The following is a 23,467-nucleotide window of genomic DNA, read 5'->3' as shown; positions in this document are numbered from 1 at the left end:
GCGCGCACAGACACATTGACACACACACACACACACACACGTGCACGCGCACAGACACATTGACACACCCACGCACACACAAACACACAGGAGTTGGTATGAAGGAGATAAACACATATTCTCTACAGAGAATGTGAGTAAGATGAGGTTGCCCTGAGACGCTGATCTAAGGTCAGTCTTGATTTTCCCTCCTAATGGTTATTGTTACGATACGGAAATGCTAATCTGATCATAGACGTTGCTTAGCCTCCTAGATTGTAACTCACCAGTGATACTCGTCCCACCAGAAGGGATTCAGTCTCGTTGTGTAAAGCCTTCACATTACTGGCTACTTCTATAGCAGTGTTCCTGGCCATACTCTGTGTTCAAGGCAAAACAAACAAACTCGATATTAGACAGCTGGAATCACAGACTGTCCTCACATCACACAGTCCTCACATCACACACAGTCCTCACATCACACAGTCCTCACGTCACACACAGTCCTCACATCACAGACAGTCCTCACATCACACACAGTCCTCACGTCACACACAGTCCTCACATCACAGACAGTCCTCACATCACACACAGTCCTCACATCACACACAGTCCTCACATCACACACAGTCCTCACATCACACACAGTCCTCACATCACAGACAGTCCTCACATCACACACAGTCCTCACATCACACAGTCCTCACATCACACAGTTCTCACGTCACACACAGTCCTCAAGTCACACAGTCCTCACATCACACACAGTCCTCACATCACACACAGTCCTCACATCACACACAGTCCTCACATCACACACAGTCCTCACGTCACACACAGTCCTCACATCACAGACAGTCCTCACATCACAGACAGTCCTCACGTCACACAGTCCTCAAATCACAGACAGTCCTCACATCACAGACAGTCCTCACGTCACACAGTCCTCACATCACATACAGTCCTCACGTCACATACAGTCCTCACGTCACACACAGTCCTCACGTCACACACAGTCCTCACGTCACACACAGTCCTCTCGTCACACACAGTCCTCACGTCACACACAGTCCTCACGTCACACACAGTCCTCACGTCACACACAGTCCTCACGTCACACAGTCCTCACGTCACACACAGTCCTCACGTCACACACAGTCCTCACGTCACACAGTCCTCACGTCACACAGTCCTCACGTCACACAGTCCTCACATCACACACAGTCCTCACATCACACACAGTCCTCACATCACATACAGTCCTCACGTCACATACAGTCCTCACGTCACACACAGTCCTCACGTCACACACAGTCCTCACGTCACACACAGTCCTCACGTCACACACAGTCCTCACGTCACACACAGTCCTCACGTCACACACAGTCCTCACGTCACAGACAGTCCTCACATCACAGACAGTCCTCACATCACAGACAGTCCTCACGTCACAGTCCTCACGTCACAGTCCTCACGTCACACAGTCCTCACATCACATACAGTCCTAACATCACACAGTCCTCACGTCACACACAGTCCTCACATCACACACAGTCCTCACGTCACACAGTCCTCACGTCACACAGTCCTCACGTCACACACAGTCCTCACGTCACACACAGTCCTCACGTCACAGACAGTCCTCACATCACAGACAGTCCTCACATCACAGACAGTCCTCACGTCACAGACAGTCCTCACGTCACACAGTCCTCACGTCACATACAGTCCTCACGTCACAGACAGTCCTCACATCACACAGTCCTCACATCACACACAGTCCTCACGTCACACAGTCCTCACGTCACACAGTCCTCACGTCACACATAGTCCTCACGTCACACATAGTCCTCACGTCACACACAGTCCTCACGTCACACACAGTCCTCACGTCACACACAGTCCTCACGTCACACACAGTCCTCACGTCACACACAGTCCTCACATCACACACAGTCCTCACATCACACACAGTCCTCACATCACACACAGTCTTCACATCACTCCTCATATCACTCCTGACATCACTCCTCACATCACTCCTCAAATCACTCGTCATATGACTCCTCATATCACTCGTCACATCACTCGTCACGTCACTCATCACATCACTCCTCATATGACTCCTCACATCACTCCTCACATCACTCCTCAAATGACTCCTGACATCATTCCTCATATGACTTCCCATATCACTCCTCACATCACTCCTCAAATGACTCCTGACATCACTCCTCATATGACTCCTGACATTACTCCTGACATCACTCCTGACACCACTCCTCACATCACTCCTCACATTACTCCTCATATCACTCCTCATATGACTCCTGACATCACTCCTGACATCACTCCTCACATAACTCCTCACATAACTCCTCATATCACTCCTCATATCACTCCTCATATCACTCCTCATATCACTCCTCATATCACTCCTCATATCACTCCTCACATCACTCCTCATATCACTACTCATATCCTCTTGATGATGTCTAACCTCAGCTAACTTGGGGTGTGTCTTGTTGATGGCGTGTGATGAGGCGTTGACGGCGTGAGCCAGCTCCTGCTCTAAAAGCCCATTGGTCTTGGCTGCCTCACAGATCCTGTGATTGGAAAAGGGGAGAAGTCAGAGGGCACCGTTCTGACTGCTGACTGGACAGAGTTTTTACAGGTATAGTATTCAAGATAACAGTTTAAAAAGGAATAAAATGTGTGTGTGTGTGTGTGTGTGTGTGTGTGTGTGTGTGTGTGTGTGTGTGTGTGTGTGTGTGTATACCTGGTGATGAGATCGTCTGCAGCGCGGGCAACCAGCTGTACGAGGGCCACCTCCTCCTCAGTGGCCAGGTCCACAGACTGCTGGGAGTAAAGGTGAGAACGCAGGGGCAGCTTGTCATACTTCAGCTTGTCCTCCCACGACTTCAGAGTGTTCTCAAACGCCTGCACATGGAGACACAGGGAGGAAACACACGGGGGGACACATGGGGACACAGGTAGGAAACACAAGGGGGGACACATGGAGACACAGGTAGGAGACACAGGGAGGGGCATAGGGAGGAGACACAGGGAGGGGACACAGGGAGGGGCACAGGGAGGAGACACAGGGAGGGGACACAGGGAGGGACACAGGAAGGAAAGGAGTTAACATCCACAGAAACAGAGACACAGACCAAGACAGAGAGAGACAGGGACAGAAACAGTGAGAGACAGAGACAGGCAGAGACAGAAACAAAGCGAGACAGGGACAGACACAGTGAGAGACAGAGACAGGCAGAGACAGAAACAAAGCGAGACAGGGACAGACACAGGGACAGAGTCAGAGACAGGGCAGTAACAGTTTAAGATAGGATTCAATCCATATTGCACAAGATCAGCATTATAGCTCGATTTAAATTCAAAGGCAATTTTCCCATGTTTGCGGAGACAGCGTTCACGGTAAACGCTGTACATGTTGGCTCAATCTCCCCCCAAAAACATAACATTTTAAATTGGAAATTCCGCGATACTTCCGCAACAGGGATTGAATCCAGCTCTGATTCCCTCCCCATATCATCTCTTTTGACTGTTGGTCCTCTTTCTCACCCTGTCCCTGGTCAACATCTGGGCTCTGTTCTTGTGTTGGATCTTAATGACTCCAGGAGGTTGTACCCAGGCCTCTCCGTCCACTTGGATAGGAACACCTTCATCTCCCAGGATAGTGATCTTCACTGAGCGACACTGACAGTGGAGAAAAGACTCATTGGATGAAAGACTACAGTAGAGTACAGGTAGTGTGTATGTATGTATGTATGTATGTCTGTGTGTGTGAGTGTGTGTTACCTGTGCTATGCGGTGGTGTTGCAATTTGATGACTCTGGACACAGCCATCTGCATACTGCCAAACACTGCTACCACCTCCAGGATTTTATCATCAAACGACGGGGCACAGAAGATCTAAACACACACACACACACACACACACACACACACACACACACACACACACACACACACACACACACACACACACACACACACACACACACACACACACACACACACACACACACACACACACACACACGGGTTAAAACACAATGAACACAATTACAGAACATTGCTCTAAAGCAGGGCTGCCCAATCCCGGTGCTGAAAGACAAAAACACATTTCTACCTTGCCCTCACCTGGTGTCCCAGGTCTGAATTATTCCCTTATTAGAAGGAGAAGATGAACCAGAAGTGTTTCGACCCCCCAGGACCTAAACAAGCTCTGCTTTAGAGCATGTTGATGATACTTATTGTGTGTGTAGGGGGGAATTATCCTCACCATCACCATCATAACCATCATTATTATCATCATAATCATCATCATCATAACTATCATCATCATCATAACCATCATCACCATTGTCACCATCATCATAACCATCATCATGACCATCATCATAACATCATCATAACCATCATCACCATAACCATCATCATATCCATCAACCATCACCATCATAACCATCACCATCATCACCATCATAACCAGCTGTCTTCATCGACCTGGCAAAGGCTTTCAACTCTGTCAATCACCGCATTCTTATCGGAAGACTCAATAGCCTTGGTTTGTCAAATGACTGCCTCGCCTGGTTCACCAACTACTTCTCAGATAGAGTTCAGTGTGTCAAATCGTAGGGCTGTTGTCCGGACCTCTGGCAGTCTCTATGGGGGTGCCACAGGGTTCAATTCTCGGGCCGACTCTTTTCTCTGTATATATCAATGATGTCGCTCTTGCTGCTGGTGATTCTCTGATCAGCCTCTAAGCAGAAGACACAATTCTGTATACATCCGTCCCTTCCTTTGGACACGGTGTTAACCTCCAAACGAGCTTCAATGCCATACAACACTCCTTCCGTGGCCTCCAACTGCTTTTAAATGCAAGTAAAACTAAATACATGCACTTCAACCGATTGCTGTCCGCACCCACCCGCCCGACTAGCATCACTACTCTGGACGGTTCTGAATATGTGGACAACTACAAATACCTAGGTGTCTGGTTAGACTGTAAACTCTCCTTCCAGACTCACATTCAGCATCTCCAATCCAAAATGAAATTTAGAATTGGCTTCGTATTTCGCAACAAAGCCTCCTTCACTCATGCTGCCAAACATACCTTCCTAAAACTGACCATCCTACCGATCCTTGACTTCGGCGATGTCATTTACAAAATAGTCTCCAACACTACTCAGCAAACTGGATGTAGTTTATCACACTGCCATCCGTTTTGTCACCAAAGCCCCATATACTACCCACCACTGCAAACTGTAAGCTCTCATTGGCTGGCCCTCGCTACAAATTCGTCGCCAAACCCACTGGCTCCAGGTCATCTATAAGTCTTTGCTAGGTAAAGCCCCGCCTTATCTCAGCTCACTGGTCACCATAGCAACTCCCACCCGTAGCACGCGCTCCAGCAGGTATATTTCATTGGTCAGCCCCAAAGCCAATTCCTCCTTTGGCCACCTTTCCTTCCAGTTCTTTGCTTCCAATGACTGGAACGAATTGCAAAAACCACTGAAGCTTGAGACTTATATCTCCCTCTCTAACTTTAAGCATCAGCTGCCAGAGCAGCTTAATGATCCCTGTACCGGTACACAGCCAATCTGTAAATAGCACACCCAACTACCTCATTCCCATATGGGAAGGCAGCTTAGCCTAGTGGTTAGAGCATTGGAGTAGTAACTGAAAGATTGCAAGTTCAAATCCCTGAACTGACAAGGGACAAACCTGTCGTTCTGCCCCTGAACAAGGCAGTTAACCCAATGTTCCTAGGACTTCATTGAAAATAAGAATTTGTTCTTAACTGATTTGCCTAATTAAATATAGGTAAAATATTGTTATTTATCCTCTTGCTCTTTTGCACCCCAGTATTTCTACTTGCACATCATCATCTGCACATCTATCACTCCAGTGTTAATGCTAAATTGTAATTACTTCGCCTCTATGGCCTATTTATTGCCTACCTCCCTAATCTTCTACATTTGCACACACTGTACATAGATGTTTCTATTGTGTTATTGACTGTACATTTGTTTATGTGTAACTCTGTGTTGTTTTTGTCACACTGCTTTGCTTTATCTTGGCCAGGTCACAGTTGTAAATGAGAACTTGTTCTCAACTGGCCTACCTGGTTAAATCAAGGTGAAATAAAAAAGAAAATAAATAACCATCATCATCATCATCATAACCATCATCATCATCATCATAGCCAACAAATCACTATCAACACATTCATGCAAGTGATGGAACAATGCTTGAAAGTGTTGATTGTTTGAAAATATCTGGCTTTCAGGGTAGATCAGGAATGATCTTTTGGAAAGCATATTGATTATATTAGAAAAACAATGAAGTATAAGCTTCGGTTCCTATACAGATCTGAGAACTGTTTTACGGTATCCCTTGGACAGACCTTAGTTACCCAACTACTGCTTCCTATCCTAGACTACGGTGACGTCATCTACACTATAAAAACATACCCAAGACCTTCATCTCTGCAGATTCATTCTTGGATGCCACTATTGCGCAATGTATGAATCACTAAATTGGTTGTCACTCCCAAAACAGAAGACAATTGCATTGGTACCACTCTTTTTTTAAAAATGTATCAACTTAAATTTCCCTGTATATATTAAAGGGTAAATCAGCAGTCACTACATCCATTTTTAATTATATGAGGCCATTGCTTCTTGAAGAATATAACTTAGAAATGCCTTGTGAACTTAGTTCAACTGTTGTACTCCAGCAGAACCCAAAATATAAGCTTTTTTACTCCAATTTTTATCAACAAAGTAAATGTAAACAAACACTGTATAGCTTCAACACATGTTTATAACTATAATGTTAATATCAAGGATAGTCAGATCTTGCATCCATAACTCTGTCTAGGAAATTGAGAGCGGTTACATTGGTCCAGACCCAGTATTTAACTAATGGAATCATCACCATGTGAAGATGTGTGTATGTATATAAACTCAGCAAAAAAAGAAATGTCCCTTTTTCAGGACCCTGTCTTTCAAAGATAATTCGTAAAATCGAAATAACTTCACAGATCTTCATTGTAAAGGGACTAAACACTGTTTCCTATGCTTGTTCAGTGAACCATAAACAATTAACCTTTTCTCAATAGGGGGGCGCAGTTTTCACTTTGTAAAAAATCGTTCCCATGTTAAACTGCCTCGTACTCTATTCTAGCTCGTACAATATGCATATTATTATTAATATTGGATAGAAAACACTCTCAAGGTTCTAAAACCGTTTGAATTATATATGTGAGTAAAACAGAACTCATTTTGCAACAAACTTCCTGACAGGAAGTGAAAAATCTGAAATCGAGGCTCTGATCCAGGGCCTTCCTATTAATTTGCCTGAACTCTATGCATATACATGCACTTCATACGCCTTCCACTAGATGTCAACAGGCAGTGGGAGGTGGAATGGGGTGTCTAGCTTATATCTGAGGTCGAACAAGAGCTTTTGGAATGACGTGTCTGGAAATTTCATTGTCTTCGAAGGCGCGAGAAGGAACCCCAGATTGCTGAAAAGCTTTCGGTATACGCGGTAGATATCTCCGGCTCTGATTTTATTTGATAGATGTGATAAAAACATCCTAAAGTCGTTTTTTCAACCGAGTTGTAGCAGTTTATTGAACGTTTATTGCGAGTTTTGGAATTTTCTTTTCTTTGAGTCAGGTGAATTGGGCACGTTTGCGCCACATGGCTAGCTATGGTTGCTAATTCGACAGGAGAAGACCAAATAACGATTATTCTGGACCAAGGACTCCTTGTACAAGATTCTGATGGAAGCTCAGCAAAAGTAGGAACCATTTATGATGTTATTTCGTATTTCTGTGGAAAATGTTTAGTTCTATTTTCCGCCCTTATTGCGGGCGCTGTCTCGCTATAACGTAAGCTGTTTGTTATGGTAAAGTTATTTTTAAAAATCTAACACGGCGCTTGCATTAAGAACTAGTGTATCTTTCATTTGCTGTCCAAAATGTATTTTTTAGTAAAGTTTATGATGAGTTATTTGGTCAGATTAGGTGAGTGTCAGAAATATATCCGGAGATTCTGGGAAAAAGTTGCTACATTTTCACAATGTATAACCACGGTTTTCAGCTCAAAATATGCACATTTTCGAACAAAACATAAGTGTATTGTATAACCTGATGTTATAGGACTGTCATCTGATGAAGTTGGTCAAGGTTAGTGAATAATTTATATCTTTTGCTAGTTTTTTGCGATCACTACCTTTGCGGTGAATGAATGCGGTTGTGTTTGGCTATTGTGGTAAGCTAATATAATGCTATATTGTGTTTTTGCTGTAAAACACTTAAAAAATCTGAAATATTGGCTAGATTCACAAGATGTTTATCTTTCATTTGCTGTACACCATGTATTTTTCATAAATGTTTTATGATGAGTATTTAGGTATTTCACGTTGCTCTCTGTAATTATTCTTGCTGCTTCGGTGCTATTGGTGATTGTAGCTGCAATGTAAAACTATGATTTTATACCTCAAATATGCACATTTTCGAACAAAACATAGATTTATTGTATAACATGTTATAATACTGTCATCTGATGAAGTTGTTTCTTGGTTAGTGACTAATTATATCTCTATTTGGTCGGTTTTGTGATAGCTACCTATGCGGTAAAAAAATTGTGAAAATATGCAGTTGATTCTTTTGCTTTTGTGAAGTAGAAGTTAATGAACATGCACATGTGGAATGGTGGGTTAAGCAACAGTTATGAACTTAGGACACTAAAGAGGCATTTCTACTGACTCTGAAAAACACCAATAGAAAGATGCCCAGGGTCCCTGCTCATCTGCGTGAATGTGCCTTAGGCATGCTACATGGAGGCATGAGGACTGCAGATGTGGCAAGGTCAATAAATTGCAATGGCCGTACTGTGAGACGCCTAAGACAGCTCTACAGGGAGACAGGACGGACAGCTGATCGTCCTCGCAGTGGCAGACCACGTGTAACAACACCTGCACTGGATCAGTACATCCGAACATCACACCTGCGGGACAGGTACAGGATGGCAACAACAACTGCCCGAATTACACCAAGAACGCACAATGAGTCGCGGTTTTACGAGTCGCGGTTTTGTCTCACCAGGGGTGATGGTCGGATTTGAGTTTATCGTCGAAGGAATGAGCATTACACCTGTAATCGATCCCGCCTGTACTCTGGAGCGGGATCAATTTGGAAGTGGAGGGTCCGTCATGGTCTGGGGCGATGTGTCACAGCATCACAGCTTGTTGTCATTGCAGGCAATCTCAATGCTGTGTGTTACAGGGAAGACATCCTCCTCCCTCATGTGGTACCCTTCCTGCAGGCTCATCCTGACATGACCCTCCGGCATGACAATGCCACCAGCCATACTGCTCGTTCTGTGCGTGATTCCCTGCAAACAGGAATGTCAGTGTTCTGCCATAGCCAGCGAAGAGCCCGGATCTCAATCCCATTGAGCACGTCTGGGACCTGTTGGATCGGAGGGTGAGGTCTAGGGCCATTCCCCCCAGAAATGTCTGGGAAATTGCAGGTGCCTTGGTGGAAGAGTGGGGTAACATCTCACTGCAAGACCTGGCAAATCTGTTGCAGTCCATAAGGAGGAGATGCACTGCAGTACTTAATGCAGCTGGTGGCCACACCAGATACTGACTGTTACTTTTGATTGATTTTGATCCCCCCCTTTGTTCAGGGACACATTATTCCATTTCTGTTAGTCACATGTCTGTGGAACATGTTCAGTTTATGTCTCAGTTGTTGAATATTGTTATGTTCATACAATTATTTACACATGTTAAGTTTGCTGAAAATAAACGCAGTTGACAGTGAGAGGATATTTCTTTTTTTTTAGTTTATTATAGATACTTAGTTTTATTAGTTGTATTAGTAGTTGTAGCAGTTGTTTTATTAGTTGTATTAGTAGTTTGTAGAAGTAGTTGTATTAGTAGTTTTTATTAGTTGTATTAGTAGTTGTAATAGTATTTGTAGCAGTAGTTGTAGCAGTAGTTTTATTAGTTGTATTAGTAGTTTTTATTAGTTGTATTAGTAGTTGTAGCAGTAGTTTTATTAGTTGTATTAGTTGTTTTTATTAGTTGTATTAGTAGTTGTAGCTGTAGTTTCATTAGTTGTATTAGTAGTTGTAGCAGTAGTTGTATTAGTAATTGTAGCAGTAGTTTTTATTAGTTGTATTAGTAGTTTATATTAGTTCTATTAGTAGTTGTATTAATAGATGTGTTAGTAGTTGTAGCAGTCGTTTCTATTAGTTGTATTAGTAGTTGTAGCAGTAGGTTTTATTAGTTGTATTAGTAGTTTTTATTAGTTGTATTAGTAGTTGTATTAGTAGTTTTAGCAGTAGTTTTTATTAGTTGTATTAGTAGTTTTTATCAGTTGTATTAGTAGTTGTAGCAGTCGTTTTATTAGTTGTATTAGTAGTTGTAGCAGTAGTTTTTATTAGTTGTATTAGTAGTTGTAGCAGTAGTTTATATTAGTTGTATTAGTAGTTGTAGCAGTAGTTTTTATTAGTTGTATTAGTAGTTTATATTAGTTGTATTAGTAGTTGTATTAATAGATGTGTTAGTAGTTGTAGCAGTCGTTTTAATAGTTGTATTAGCAGTAGTTTTTATTAGTAGTTTATATTAGTTGTATTAGCAGTTGTAGCAAATTATTATTTCAGTGTTAATGTTATTAGACAGCAGTAGCCATACTATTCTTCTTACTAAGTATTGTTTGTTTGTTTGTTTCATTTGGACACTCTTGAAAACGAAATAGTGCATCTCAAGAGATTTCATCCTGCAAAATGTCTAATAAATAACCATCATCACAACCATCACCATCATAACCATCATCATCACCATTACCATCACTGATCTCCCTCCATTGAAAACTGTCTTCTGACATTTTCTTCACCTCCAAATCGTCTAGTGAGAACAGGGGAGGTTAGAGTTTAGATTAGAGACTCTGGAGTGAAAGGTTCCTCTGACTTGCTATTGATCTCTCTGTCCACACTGTCCATGATTAGGTCAAGGTCATGATGAATCAGACATCATTGTACTAGAACATTCCTCTCCTCTGATACACTCAGAAATGCCTCTTGAAAGCAGATCTGTACTAGTTAGCGCCCTGCTAAAAGCTCAGAGAGAGGCTGTGATCTATTGTACTGTAGTTTAGAGTAATACCACTAGGTGAAGCCCTACTCACAATAACACACGCTTCATTGAGTCCTGTGTGACATCAAATAAAATAAAATACATTTGTATTTGTCAAATGCGTTGAATACAACAGGTGTAGACCTTACAGTGAAGCGCTTACTTACAAGCCCTTGACCAACAATGCAGTTACATTTTTTTAATAAAAAAATAATAACAAATAAAAGTAACAAATAATAAGTAAAATAACAATATCATTATTGTTGATTGTCAGATTAATATAATAGTTTGATTAAAACGAATTCCCAAATAATCCTGTTACACAGACACATCTGAAATCAGGCTAACTGATGGGACTGTAAATCCAGAAAATCTGGAATCAAAATAAATGTTCTACCACAGCGACCATGTTATTTTTGCCAATACTATTTGATTAGGAGTTCGGACATACACAGTTTGTTTGTGAAAACTCTCTCTAAGATGCGTACTTTAAGTTTTTACAAATTCACTTCAAATTCACTCGCCCATAACAGGGTTGTGTTGCTGGTGCTGGCATATGCACAGATCAAATACACCCCTGGAACTCTGATTAAGATGTTTACATGTCCTAATCATTCTACAGATTGCTCAGAAAACTAGGTGCTTTAATCAGGCATATGCTTACTTCGATTATGGCCTGACGCCGATTAAGAAAAGCAGAGAAAAGTGTTCACATGACTAATGCCATACTCTGCCTTCTGCCGTAACCAGTTTAATATCAAAGTATTAGTGTTCATGTAAATGTACTCACTGACATCAATTCAACAGGTTTATTTTCATTGGGGCCAAAATAGTCAGAGGTCTGAAGATGGTTTATAGTTTGAACACAGGTTAAGAAATATGTTTGTGCACACCTGTGGTGTGTACGCAGAGAGTAAATGCAGAGGATTATGTGTGTGTTGGATCAGTTCCACTGGAAGTCCTCCCAGCAGCTGGTTCTGTCCCAGCACAGCTGTTACAACACCACATCACACAGAGGTAACCTTTTTTTCAACCTTTATTTAACTAGGCAAGTCAGTTTAGAACAAATTCTTATTTACAATGACGGCCTCCCCCTGCGATGCTAGGCCAATTGTGCGCCGCCCTATGGGACTCCCAATCACGGCCGGATGTGATACAGGCTGGAATTGAACCAGGGCGTCTGTAGTGATGCCTCAAGCACTAAGATGCAGTGCCTTGGACCGCTGCGCCACTCGGGAGCCACAACCTCACTGCTCTTGAATTACAACACCACGTCACAAACACACAGAGGTAACCTTACGGGACTAGGGGCCCTGTCATGCCAAATAGAGTCCACCTGCCACAAAGTACCAACCAGAGGTGGTATCATTAAGTTTGCCTGTTCTCCTACAACACTGAGCCAGCAGCCACAAAGTACCAACCAGAGTCACACACACACAATTTTGTTAGAACAGGACTCACGTCGTCCTCCTTGGTTCCTCCCCAGAAGTTGGTTCCACCTGCATAGCTGGGGATGTTCAGCACCGCAATACCCTGAAGGCTGGGCAGGGGGATGTACTGACCGTCACACTGGACACACACACACACACACACACACACACACACACACACACACACACACACACACACACACACACACACACACACACACACACACACACACACACACACACACACACACACACACACACACACACACACACACACACACAGTTACAGTTAGGCTCTATTCCAATATGGCCGCCATTCTATCCACCACAAAACATTGATTTGAACGGGAATGTCCCTTCTAGTAATTCTAGTTCTATGGTTTCGTCTCTCACCTCCAGTTGAACCTTCTGTTCTAGATTCTTGTAGGTTCTCTGGAGGAGTTCCCTGGTTCCTAGAACCCCATACCACACCCTGTTCTTAGTACGACTCCTAGAGAAGGGGGGGTGTAGTGAGGAAGAGAAAGGAGTGTAATGAGAGAAGGATGAGAGAATAGAGGAGAGAGAAGAATGAGAGGACAGTAGAGAGGGATGAGGGAGGAGAGGAGAGATAAACCTAGAGCTCACCTGCACTTCTCTGGGTGTTCCTCCCTCTTGTTGTTGAACTCCAAGGTGATCTTAGCATCCAGCCCAACGCCAAAGTAGTTGTTCATGACACACTTCTCACTAAAGCCCTCTCTGTGGGGAGATAGAAAGACACAGAGAAGTTCACAAAACTACACAAACCTTTAAAAATATATATGTTTTGATCTGGTCACCAAAAGGGGCCAGTCTGTAACTTTCTGAATATGGTAGCCTAAAGGTCAGAGCTGAGAGGTCAGAGGGTCTTACAGTGAGTCCAGGTCAGAGTCCAGAAAGGGCGTAGCTCCAAATGGGTCGATATTGGCCAGCAGCATCTTACTGATGATGGAGCTACCAGCTATAGAGGCTGCCAGACCAGCACGCAAACCTGTACAGAGAAACAGTGATGTTCTTAGAGACTGCTATGTGTGTGTGTGTGTGTGTGTGTGAGGCTTGGGGCTGGGGCATTTTAAAATATCCACGGGATGGTTTTTCAATACCATCAATACCGTTGAAACCATTTCTTTGAAATATTAGATTTTTATTTGAATATTTGTAACTACTTTTTAAATAAATACCTGCAGTCAACTTGTGTGCAATACGTTAGGCGATAAAGAAGATTGCATTCCTCATTTCACGTCACATTATTTTTCATTATGAAGCTTACCAGTAGTCCCCGGTCACAGGGTGTTTGTTTGCAAGCACACAACAACGAGAGACCGGAGCCTTGTGAGTCACTCACTGTTGTACAGCACTCACCAGGTGATCTAGTTACAGTATGTTTGCCAGCTAGATATCTATTCAACTATTAAGTTAAACCTGCAATATGTAACTTTCTGGGTGACCCGACCAAATTCACATAGAAAGGTGAGTTATAGATCTGTAATTCTCATTGAAAGCAAGTCTAAGAAGCGGTAGATCTGTTCTAGCTGCGCTATTTGTATGCTTCCCGTTTAATTTTTTATATATTTTTTGCGTCTTTGACTCTCGGTTTAGCACCCAAGCTTCAAACAGCTGAAAATACAATATTTTTGTTTTTTGAAAATATATTTCACAGTGATTTAGATTGTACAATGATTCTCTACACTACACATTGATTGTTTTGTCACATAAACAGAAATTAGGCGAATTATTTGAATTTTAGCAATCAGGAAATGACGATTTCTACTTTCCAAAATGTATTAAGTGCTCTGCAGTTGTGCATTTGGTTTGCTCATTTAATAGCGAGCTATCTAAATCCAGCTTCGCTTGGTAACAGCAGAGAATCCCCTCCTAGATCAAGCTTGCCGTCTAATATTTGTTTTGTAAGAAGCATTCTTGAGTTACTTGTATACATTTATGAGCTGGGATGTCAGTCCCGTAAATACTTTTGGTCAGAGATTGTATAAAATGTTTGCAATGCGCTCGTTTGCATTTAGTAGGAATTCTCTATGGGATTTTACATGTAGTACGTATTTGTTAGCATTGCTAATCTTTGAATTATAAAGGCTGAAAATAGAGCCCATTGCGATCAGTGCCAGTATTACCGAATATCGCTATGACGGTATGACAATCTGTGTGCGTGTGTGTATGTGTGTGTGTGTACATGTATCAGGGCAGATGTGTGTGTGCATACGCGTGAGCATGAACCATAGAAGAAGAAGTGTGAAAGTGAAGTGCGTATGTGAAGTGTGTATGTGAAATGTGCATGTATGTGTGTATGGCGCCCATGAGTGCATATACCGTAGGATGTACCAGGGCAGATGATACGTGTGTTGAGTACAGGCAGGTTCTCCTTGCTGGTGGTGAAGGGTGTGATGGAGAATGAGCCACATGATTGGCTGCTGCGACTCACACACCTTTCAGGAGGGGAACAAGGACTCTTAGCCACTAGAGAGAGAGAGACAGAGAGAGAGAGAGAGAGAGACAGAGAGAGCGAGAGAGAGAGAGAGAGAGAGAGAGAGAGAGAGAGAGAGAGAGAAGGGAAGGGAAGTGTTAGTACAGAGACAAACACTATCTATTCTAGTATGTACTAAAGATCACTATCTATTCTAGTATGTACTAAAAATCTAGGGGCGAGTCGATAGAACAAGGGGATTACACCAGAGAGTATACAATCCCTACTGCTCTGAGGCAGGAAGAAGATTCCTTGTGAACAGGAAGAGCCCCTGTCCCACAGACAATGGCACATCATACAGGACACGGACACACACACTTAGGGACAAACAAACACACTGTGTTTGTAAATACTACACTGTGCTATGTAAATACTACACTGTGCTATGTAAATACTACATTGTGCTATGTAAATACTACACTGTGCTATGTAAATACTTCCCTGTGCTGTGCAAATACTACACTGTGCTATGTAAATACTTCCCTGTGCTATGTAAATACTACATTGTGCTATGTAAATACTACACTGTGCTATGTAAATACTTCCCTGTGCTATGTAACTACAACACTGTGCTATGCAAATACTACACTGTGCTATGCAAATACTACACTGTGCTATGCAAATACTACACTGTGCTATGTAAATACTTCCCTGTGCTATGTAAATACTACACTGTCCTATGCAACTACTACACTGTGCTATGTAAATACTATGCAATGCTATGTAAATACTACACTGTGCTATGCAACTACTACACTGTGCTATGCAAATACTACACTGTGCTATGCAACTACTACACTGTGCTATGTAAATACTATGCAATGCTATGTAAATACTACACTGTGCTATGCAACTACTACACTGTGCTATGTAAATACTATGCAATGCTATGTAAATACTACACTGTGCTATGTAAATACTACACTGTCCTCTGTAAATACTACAATGTGCTCTGTACATACTACACAGTGCTATTTAAATACTACAAAGTGATATGCAAATACTACACTGTGTTATGTAAATACCATGTAGAGATATTGGGCCTCTCTTGAAATACCTAATCCAGCTATCTACTAACTGCACTGTGAATAACAAACTAAACGGACACGGACGCAAACACTTAGGGACAAACACACACTCTGTGTTTGTAAATACTACACTGTGCTATGCAAATACTTCCCTGTGCTATGTAAATACTACACTGTGCTATGTAAATACTACACAGTGCTATTTAAATACTACACTGTGCTATGCAAAGAGATATTCAGCCACTCTTGAAATACCTAATCCAGCTATCCATTGACTGCACTGTAAATAACAAACTAAACCCAGTATAATTTAATCAGGAGAAATAAAGTTCATGTTTTCCCTTTTTAATTCTTCACAAACACTTTAATCTATTTAGAGCAGGGAACATCATGTGTGGGCTTGTCAGAGAGAGCCCACGTTCCCTATGACAGGGTGTAGTTAGTTGGGGACATGTTCCCTGTGACAGGGTGTAGTTAGTTGAGGACATGTTCCCTGTGACAGGGTGTAGTTAGTTGATGACATGTTCCCTATGACAGGGTGTAGTTAGTTGGGGACATGTTCCCTGTGACAGGGTGTAGTTAGTTGATGACATGTTCCCTATGACAGGGTGTAGTTAGTTGATGACATGTTCCCTATGACAGGGTGTAGTTAGTTGATGACATGTTCCCTATGACAGGGTGTAGTTAGTTGATGACATGTTCCCTATGACAGGGTGTAGTTAGTTGATGACATGTTCCCTATGACAGGGTGTAGTTAGTTGGGGACATGTTCCTTGTGACAGGGTGTAGTTAGTTGGGGACATGTTCCCTATGACAGGGTGTAGTTAGTTGGGGACATGTTCCTTGTGACAGGGTGTAGTTAGTTGGGGACATGTTCCCTGTGACATGGTGTAGTTAGTTGAGGACATGTTCCCTGTGACAGGGTGTAGTTAGTTGGAAACATGTTCCTTGTGACAGGGTGTAGTTAGTTGATGACATGTTCCCTGTGACAGGGTGTAGTTAGTTGATGACATGTTCCCTATGACAGGGTGTAGTTAGTTGGGGACATGTTCCTTGTGACATGGTGTAGTTAGTTGGGGACATGTTCCCTGTGACAGGGTGTAGTTAGTTGAGGACATGTTCCCTGTGACAGGGTGTAGTTAGTTGAGGACATGTTCCCTGTGACAGGGTGTAGTTAGTTGGGGACATGTTCCTTGTGACATGGTGTAGTTAGTTGGGGACATGTTCCCTGTGACAGGGTGTAGTTAGTTGAGGACATGTTCCCTGTGACAGGGTGTAGTTAGTTGATGACATGTTCCTTGTGACAGGGTGTAGTTAGTTGATGACATGTTCCCTGTGACAGGGTGTAGTTAGTTGATGACATGTTCCCTGTGACAGGGTGTAGTTAGTTGGGGACATGTTCCCTGTGACATGGTGTATTTAGTTGAGGACATGTTCCCTATGACAGGGTGTAGTTAGTTGGGGACATGTTCCCTGTGACAGGGTGTAGTTAGTTGGAAACATGTTCCCTGTGACAGGGTGTAGTTAGTTGAGGACATGTTCCCTGTGACAGGGTGTAGTTAGTTGAGGACATGTTCCCTGTGACAGGGTGTAGTTAGTTGGAAACATGTTCCCTGTGACAGGGTGTAGTTAGTTGAGGACATGTTCCCTGTGACATGGTGTAGTTAGTTGATGACATGTTCCCTGTGACAGGGTGTAGTTAGTTGGGGACATGTTCCCTGTGACATGGTGTATTTAGTTGAGGACATGTTCCCTATGACAGGGTGTAGTTAGTTGGAAACATGTTCCCTGTGACAGGGTGTAGTTAGTTGATGACATGTTCCCTGTGACAGGGTGTAGTTAGTTGGGGACATGTTCCCTGTGACATGGTGTATTTAGTTGAGGACATGTTCCCTATGACAGGGTGTAGTTAGTTGGGGACATGTTCCCTGTGACAGGGTGTAGTTAGTTGAGGACATGTTCCCTGTGACAGGGTGTAGTTAGTTGAGGACATGTTCCCTGTGACAGGGTGTAGTTAGTTGGAAACATGTTCCCTGTGACAGGGTGTAGTTAGTTGAGGACATGTTCCCTGTGACAGGGTGTAGTTAGTTGAGGACATGTTCCCTGTGACAGGGTGTAGTTAGTTGGAAACATGTTCCCTGTGACAGGGTGTAGTTAGTTGAGGACATGTTCCCTGTGACAGGGTGTAGTTAGTTGGAAACATGTTCCCTGTGACAGGGTGTAGTTGTTGGGGACATGTTCCCTATGACAGGGTGTAGTTAGTTGATGACATGTTCCCTGTGACAGGGTGTAGTTAGTTGATGACATGTTCCCTGTGACAGGGTGTAGTTAGTTGGAAACATGTTCCCTGTGACAGGGTGTATTTAGTTGAGGACATGTTCCCTGTGACAGGGTGTAGTTAGTTGGGGACATGTTCCCTATGACAGGGTGTAGTTAGTTGGGGACATGTTCCCTGTGACAGGGTGTAGTTAGTTGGGGACATGTTCCTTGTGACAGGGTGTATTTAGTTGGGGACATGTTCCTTGTGACAGGGTGTATTTAGTTGAGGACATGTTCCCTGTGACAGGGTGTAGTTAGTTGGGGACATGTTCCTTGTGACAGGGTGTAGTTAGTTGACGACATGTTCCCTATGACAGGGTGTAGTTAGTTGACGATCCACTAGGTGGGGTTGTTATTAAAATCCTATGTGTTTTCCTGTAGGATACAACTACCTCTTCTGAGTTCAAAATGGGCTCCTAGCACCTAATCCCTAGCACCTACTCCCTAACCCCTACACCCTAGCCCCTATTCTCTAGCCCCTATACCCTATCCCCTATTCTCTATCCCCTATTCTCTAGCCCCTATTCTCTAGCCCCTATTCTCTAGCCCTTACTCTCTGGCCCCTACTCCCTAGCCCCTATTCTCTAGCCCCTACTCTCTAGCCCCTATACCCTAGCCCATATTCTCTAGCCCCCTACTCCCTAGCCCCTTTACCCTAGCCCCTTTTCTCTAGCCCCTATTCTCCAGCCCCTATTCTCTATCCCCTATTCTCTAGCCCCTACTCTCTAGCCCCTATACCCTAGTCCCTATTCTCTAGTCCCTACTCTCTAGCCCTTATACCCTAGCCCCAATTCTCTAGCCCCTACTCCCTAGCCCCTACACCCTAGCCCCTACTCCCTAGCCCCTATTCTCTAGCCCCTACACCCTAGCTGATATTCTCTACCTCCTATTCTCTCTACCTATTCTCTAGCCCTTACACCCTAGCCCCTATTCTCTAGCCCCTATTCTCTAGCCCCTATTCTCTAGCCCCTATTCTCTAGCCCCTATTCTCTAGCCCCTACACCCTAGCCCCTACACCCTAGCCCCTACTCCCTAGCCCCTATTCTCTAGCCCCTACACCCTAGCTGATATTCTCTACCTCCTATTCTCTCTACCTATTCTCTAGCCCTTACACCCTAGCCCCTATTCTCTAGCCCCTATTCTCTAGCCCCTATTCTCTAGCCCCTATTCTCTAGCCCCTACACCCTAGCCCCTATTCTCTAGCCCCTACACCCTAGCCCCTATACCCTAGCCCCTATTCTCTAGACCCTACTCTCTAGCCCCTATACCCTAGCCCCTATTCTCTAGCCCCTACTCTCTAGCCCCTATACCCTTGCCCCAATTCTCTAGCCCCTACTCCCTAACTCCTACACCCTAGCCCCTACTCTCTAGCCCCTACTCTCTAGCCCCTATACCATAGCCCCAATTCTCTAGCCCCTACTCCCTAACCCCTACACCCTAGCCCCTACTCTCTAGCCCCTATTCTCTAGCCCCTACTCTCTAGTCCCTATTCTCTAGCCCCTATACCCTAGCCCCTATTCTCTAGCCCCTACTCTCTAGTCCCTATTCTCTAGCCCCTATACCCTAGCCCCTATTCTCTAGCCCCTATTCTCTAGCCCCTACTCTCTAGCCCCTATTCTCTAGCCCCTATTCTCTAGCCCCTATACCCTAGCCCCTATTCTCTAGCCCCTATTCTCTAGCCCCTACACCCTAGCCCCTATTCTCTAGTCCCTATTCTCTAGCCCCTATACCCTAGCCCCTATTCTCTAGCCCCTATTCTCTAGCCCCTATTCTCTAGCCCCTATACCCTTGCCCCTACACCCTAGCCCCTATTCTCTAGCCCCTATTCTCTAGCCCCTATTCTCTAGCCCCTATACCCTAGCATCTATTCTCTAGCCGCCATTAACCTAGCCCCTACACCTTAGCCCCTACTCTCTAGCCCCTACTCTCTAGTCCCTATTCTCTAGCCCCTATATACCATAGCCCCTATTCTCTAGCCCCTATTCTCTAGCCCCTATTCTCTAGCCCCTATACCATAGCCCCTATTCTCTAGCCCCTACTCCCTAACCCCTACACCTTAGCCCCTACTCTCTAGCCCCTATTCTCTAGCCCCTACTCTCTAGTCCCTATTCTCTAGCCCCTATACCCTAGCCCCTATTCTCTAGCCCCTATATCCTAGCCCCTACTCTTTAGCCCCAATTCTCTAGCCCCTCTACCCTAGCCCCTACTCTTTAGCCCCAATTCTCTAGCCCCTATACCCTAGCCCCTATTCTCTAGCCCCTATACCCTTGCCCCTATTCTCTAGCCCCTACTCCCTACACACTGGGCACAGACGTCATTCAACATCTAGTTTTGATTTAATTTTCATTGTGAACTAATGTCAATTTAATGTGAAATCAACAAAACATTTCACCAGGTCATTGCATTTATGTTCAAAGTTGGGTGAAAAAAATATGAAATTCAATCACGTTGATGACTTTTTGCAAATCGAATCAGTTTTCCATGTTGATTCAACGTCATCACAATGAATGTTTTTGTTGAAAGAACACGGAAACAACGTTGATTCAGTCACTCCTCTAGATCTTAACAGGATTGGATAGATGGAAGCAAGAGACAGACAGACAGACAGACAGACAGACAGACAGACAGACAGACAGACAGAGCTAGAGAGGCAGGTGACTCACATGGCAGGGTCTCTAGTTCCTTGGTGTCCTCGTCCTTTTCACTGTCCCTGTTGTCCTCCTCTCCCTCCTTCCTGAACTCTAACGTGGACGGCAGCTCCTGCTCCTCCGTGCTGGCATTCTGCTCATCCACCACTAGGGAGAGAGAGGGGGCAGGGAGAGGAGAAGAGTGAGGAGGGGAAGGGGATGAGGAGAAACGAGAGAAGAAGGGGAAGAGGGAGAGAATGAGAGAGAGAAGGAGGGGGAGAGGGTGAGGGGAGAGGGAGAGAAGGGTCTGAAACTTCACATTACATCTTCATATTACGTGACAAAGTGATTACCAAGTCTTTTTGTAGTTGAACTATCTGGAGTCCCATTGTATTCTCTCTGAAACAGGCATGAAAGACTCGCCAAAGGCTCTATTATAGTGTATGTCTGATCCGTTTTGTCATAATGTATTTCTACGTACCTCTCTCTACCTGTTGCATGATCTGTTATGTTCTATATGACGTACCTCTCTCCGCCTGTTCCATGATCTGTATCTACGTACCTCTCTCCGCCTGTTCCATGATCTGTTATGTTCTATATCTACGTACCTCTCTCTACCTGTTGCATAATCTGTTATGTTCTATATGTACGTACCTCTCTCCGCCTGTTCCATGATCTGTTATGTTCTATATCTACGTACCTCTCTCCGCCTGTTCCATGATCTGTTATGTTCTATATCTACGTACCTCTCTCCGCCTGTTCCATGATCTGTTATGTTCTATATGACGTACCTCTCTCCGCCTGTTCCATGATCTGTTATGTTCTATATCTACGTACCTCTCTCCGCCTGTTGCATAATCTGTTATGTTCTATATCTACGTACCTCTCTCTGCCTGTTGCATAATCTGTTATGTTCTATATCTACGTACCTCTCTCCGCCTGTTGCATAATCTGTTATGTTCTATATCTACGTACCTCTCTCTGCCTGTTGCATAATCTGTTATGTTCTATATCTACGTACCTCTCTCTGCCTGTTGCATAATCTGTTATGTTCTATATCTATGTACCTCTCTTTGCCTGTTCCATGATCTGTTATGTTCTATATGACGTACCTCTCTCCGCCTGTTCCATGATCTGTTATGTTCTATATCTACGTACCTCTCTCTGCCTGTTCCATGATCTGTTATGTTCTATATCTACGTACCTCTCTCTACCTGTTCCATTGATCTGTTATGTTCTATATGTACGTACCTCTCTCTGCCTGTTCCATGATCTGTTATGTTCTATATCTACGTACCTCTCTCTGCCTGTTCCATGATCTGTTATGTTCTATATCTACGTACCTCTCTCTGCCTGTTCCATGTTCTATATCTACGTACCTCTCTCTGTCTGTTGCATGATCTGTTATGTTCTATATGTACGTACCTCTCTCTGCCTGTTCCATAATCTGTTATGTTCTATATGACGTACCTCTCTCCGCCTGTTCCATGATCTGTTATGTTCTATATCTACGTACCTCTCTCCGCCTGTTCCATGATCTGTATCTACGTACCTCTCTCCGCCTGTTCCATGATCTGTTATGTTCTATATCTACGTACCTCTCTCTGCCTGTTCCATGATCTGTTATGTTCTATATCTACGTACCTCTCTCTGCCTGTTGCATAATCTCTCGTACAGCCTTCTTCAGGCTGTTTGCCCGTAGCATCAACTCTTCTTTAGCTCTGAACATCTTGTGTGGCGAACCTCCTCCGTTCTCTCCTCCCTTCTCACTCTCCTCCGCTTCCAGTTTCTCCTTCAGCTCGCTCAACGACTCCTCGCTCACCTCCTCCTCTTCTTCCTCCTCCTCCTCGACGATGGGGGGAGTGGAAAGGCGAGGAGGTGGGGGGAATGACTGGGTGTCTGTGTTGAGGGTCTGAAGGAGCAAATCTAGCTTCTCATTCAGGATGGCACACTGGTGGGGGAGAGGAGTTAAGTTAGAGTGTGTGTGTGTGTATGTGTATGTATGTGTGTGTGTGTATATGTGTATACGTGTATGTGTGTGTGTGTGTGTATGTGTATATATGTGTGTGTGTGTGTGTGTGTGTGTGTGTGTGTGTGTGTGTGTGTGTGTGTGTGTGTGTGTGTGTGTGTGTTGTACTTACTTTGAGAGACATGGTGTCACACTCCTCTGTATTCTCAGTGCTTCTCTCATAGGACTTCCCCACTTTGGCAACAAAGTCCTTCACTGTCTCACACAGGATCCTAGAAGGGGAGAGAGAAAAGAGAGAGAGAGAGAGATGAGGGTAAGAGAGAGAGAGAGAGAGAGAGAGAGAGAGATATGAGGGAGAAAGAGAGAGAGAGAAGCTCTCACACAGACATTCCAACAGAGACATTAATGGCATTAACCTGGCGCACACAAAAAACACA

General features: G+C 43.9%; 1 protein-coding gene across 9 annotated transcripts in view; it reads right to left on the bottom strand.

Moving 5' to 3' along the window:
- LOC129820824 (diacylglycerol kinase eta-like) overlaps positions 1–23,467 on the bottom strand; it is a 197,706-nt gene that overhangs the window by 22,170 nt on the left and 152,069 nt on the right. For 6 of the 9 annotated variants that reach the window (XM_055877817.1, XM_055877819.1, XM_055877821.1 and 3 more), the window contains 13 exons: positions 23,203–23,302; positions 22,706–23,012; positions 21,098–21,229; positions 14,934–15,080; positions 13,482–13,599; positions 13,218–13,328; positions 12,987–13,083; positions 12,625–12,732; positions 3,799–3,912; positions 3,562–3,696; positions 2,759–2,919; positions 2,480–2,585; positions 267–359 (listed from right to left, as the gene is read on the bottom strand). In XM_055877817.1, coding sequence (XP_055733792.1) covers positions 267–359; positions 2,480–2,585; positions 2,759–2,919; positions 3,562–3,696; positions 3,799–3,912; positions 12,625–12,732; positions 12,987–13,083; positions 13,218–13,328; positions 13,482–13,599; positions 14,934–15,080; positions 21,098–21,229; positions 22,706–23,012; positions 23,203–23,302 — 1,729 coding nt within the window. The remainder of the gene's footprint in view (positions 1–266; positions 360–2,479; positions 2,586–2,758; positions 2,920–3,561; positions 3,697–3,798; positions 3,913–12,624; positions 12,733–12,986; positions 13,084–13,217; positions 13,329–13,481; positions 13,600–14,933; positions 15,081–21,097; positions 21,230–22,705; positions 23,013–23,202; positions 23,303–23,467) is intronic. The other 3 variants (XM_055877818.1, XM_055877816.1, XM_055877823.1) reach the window with 1 other exon arrangement.

The sequence above is a fragment of the Salvelinus fontinalis genome, chromosome 23 (assembly GCF_029448725.1).
Source record: "Salvelinus fontinalis isolate EN_2023a chromosome 23, ASM2944872v1, whole genome shotgun sequence".
Taxonomy (NCBI): Eukaryota; Metazoa; Chordata; class Actinopteri; order Salmoniformes; family Salmonidae; genus Salvelinus; species Salvelinus fontinalis.
Note: the sequence above shows the minus strand (reverse complement) of the source record. Positions and strands in the feature narration are given on the sequence as shown.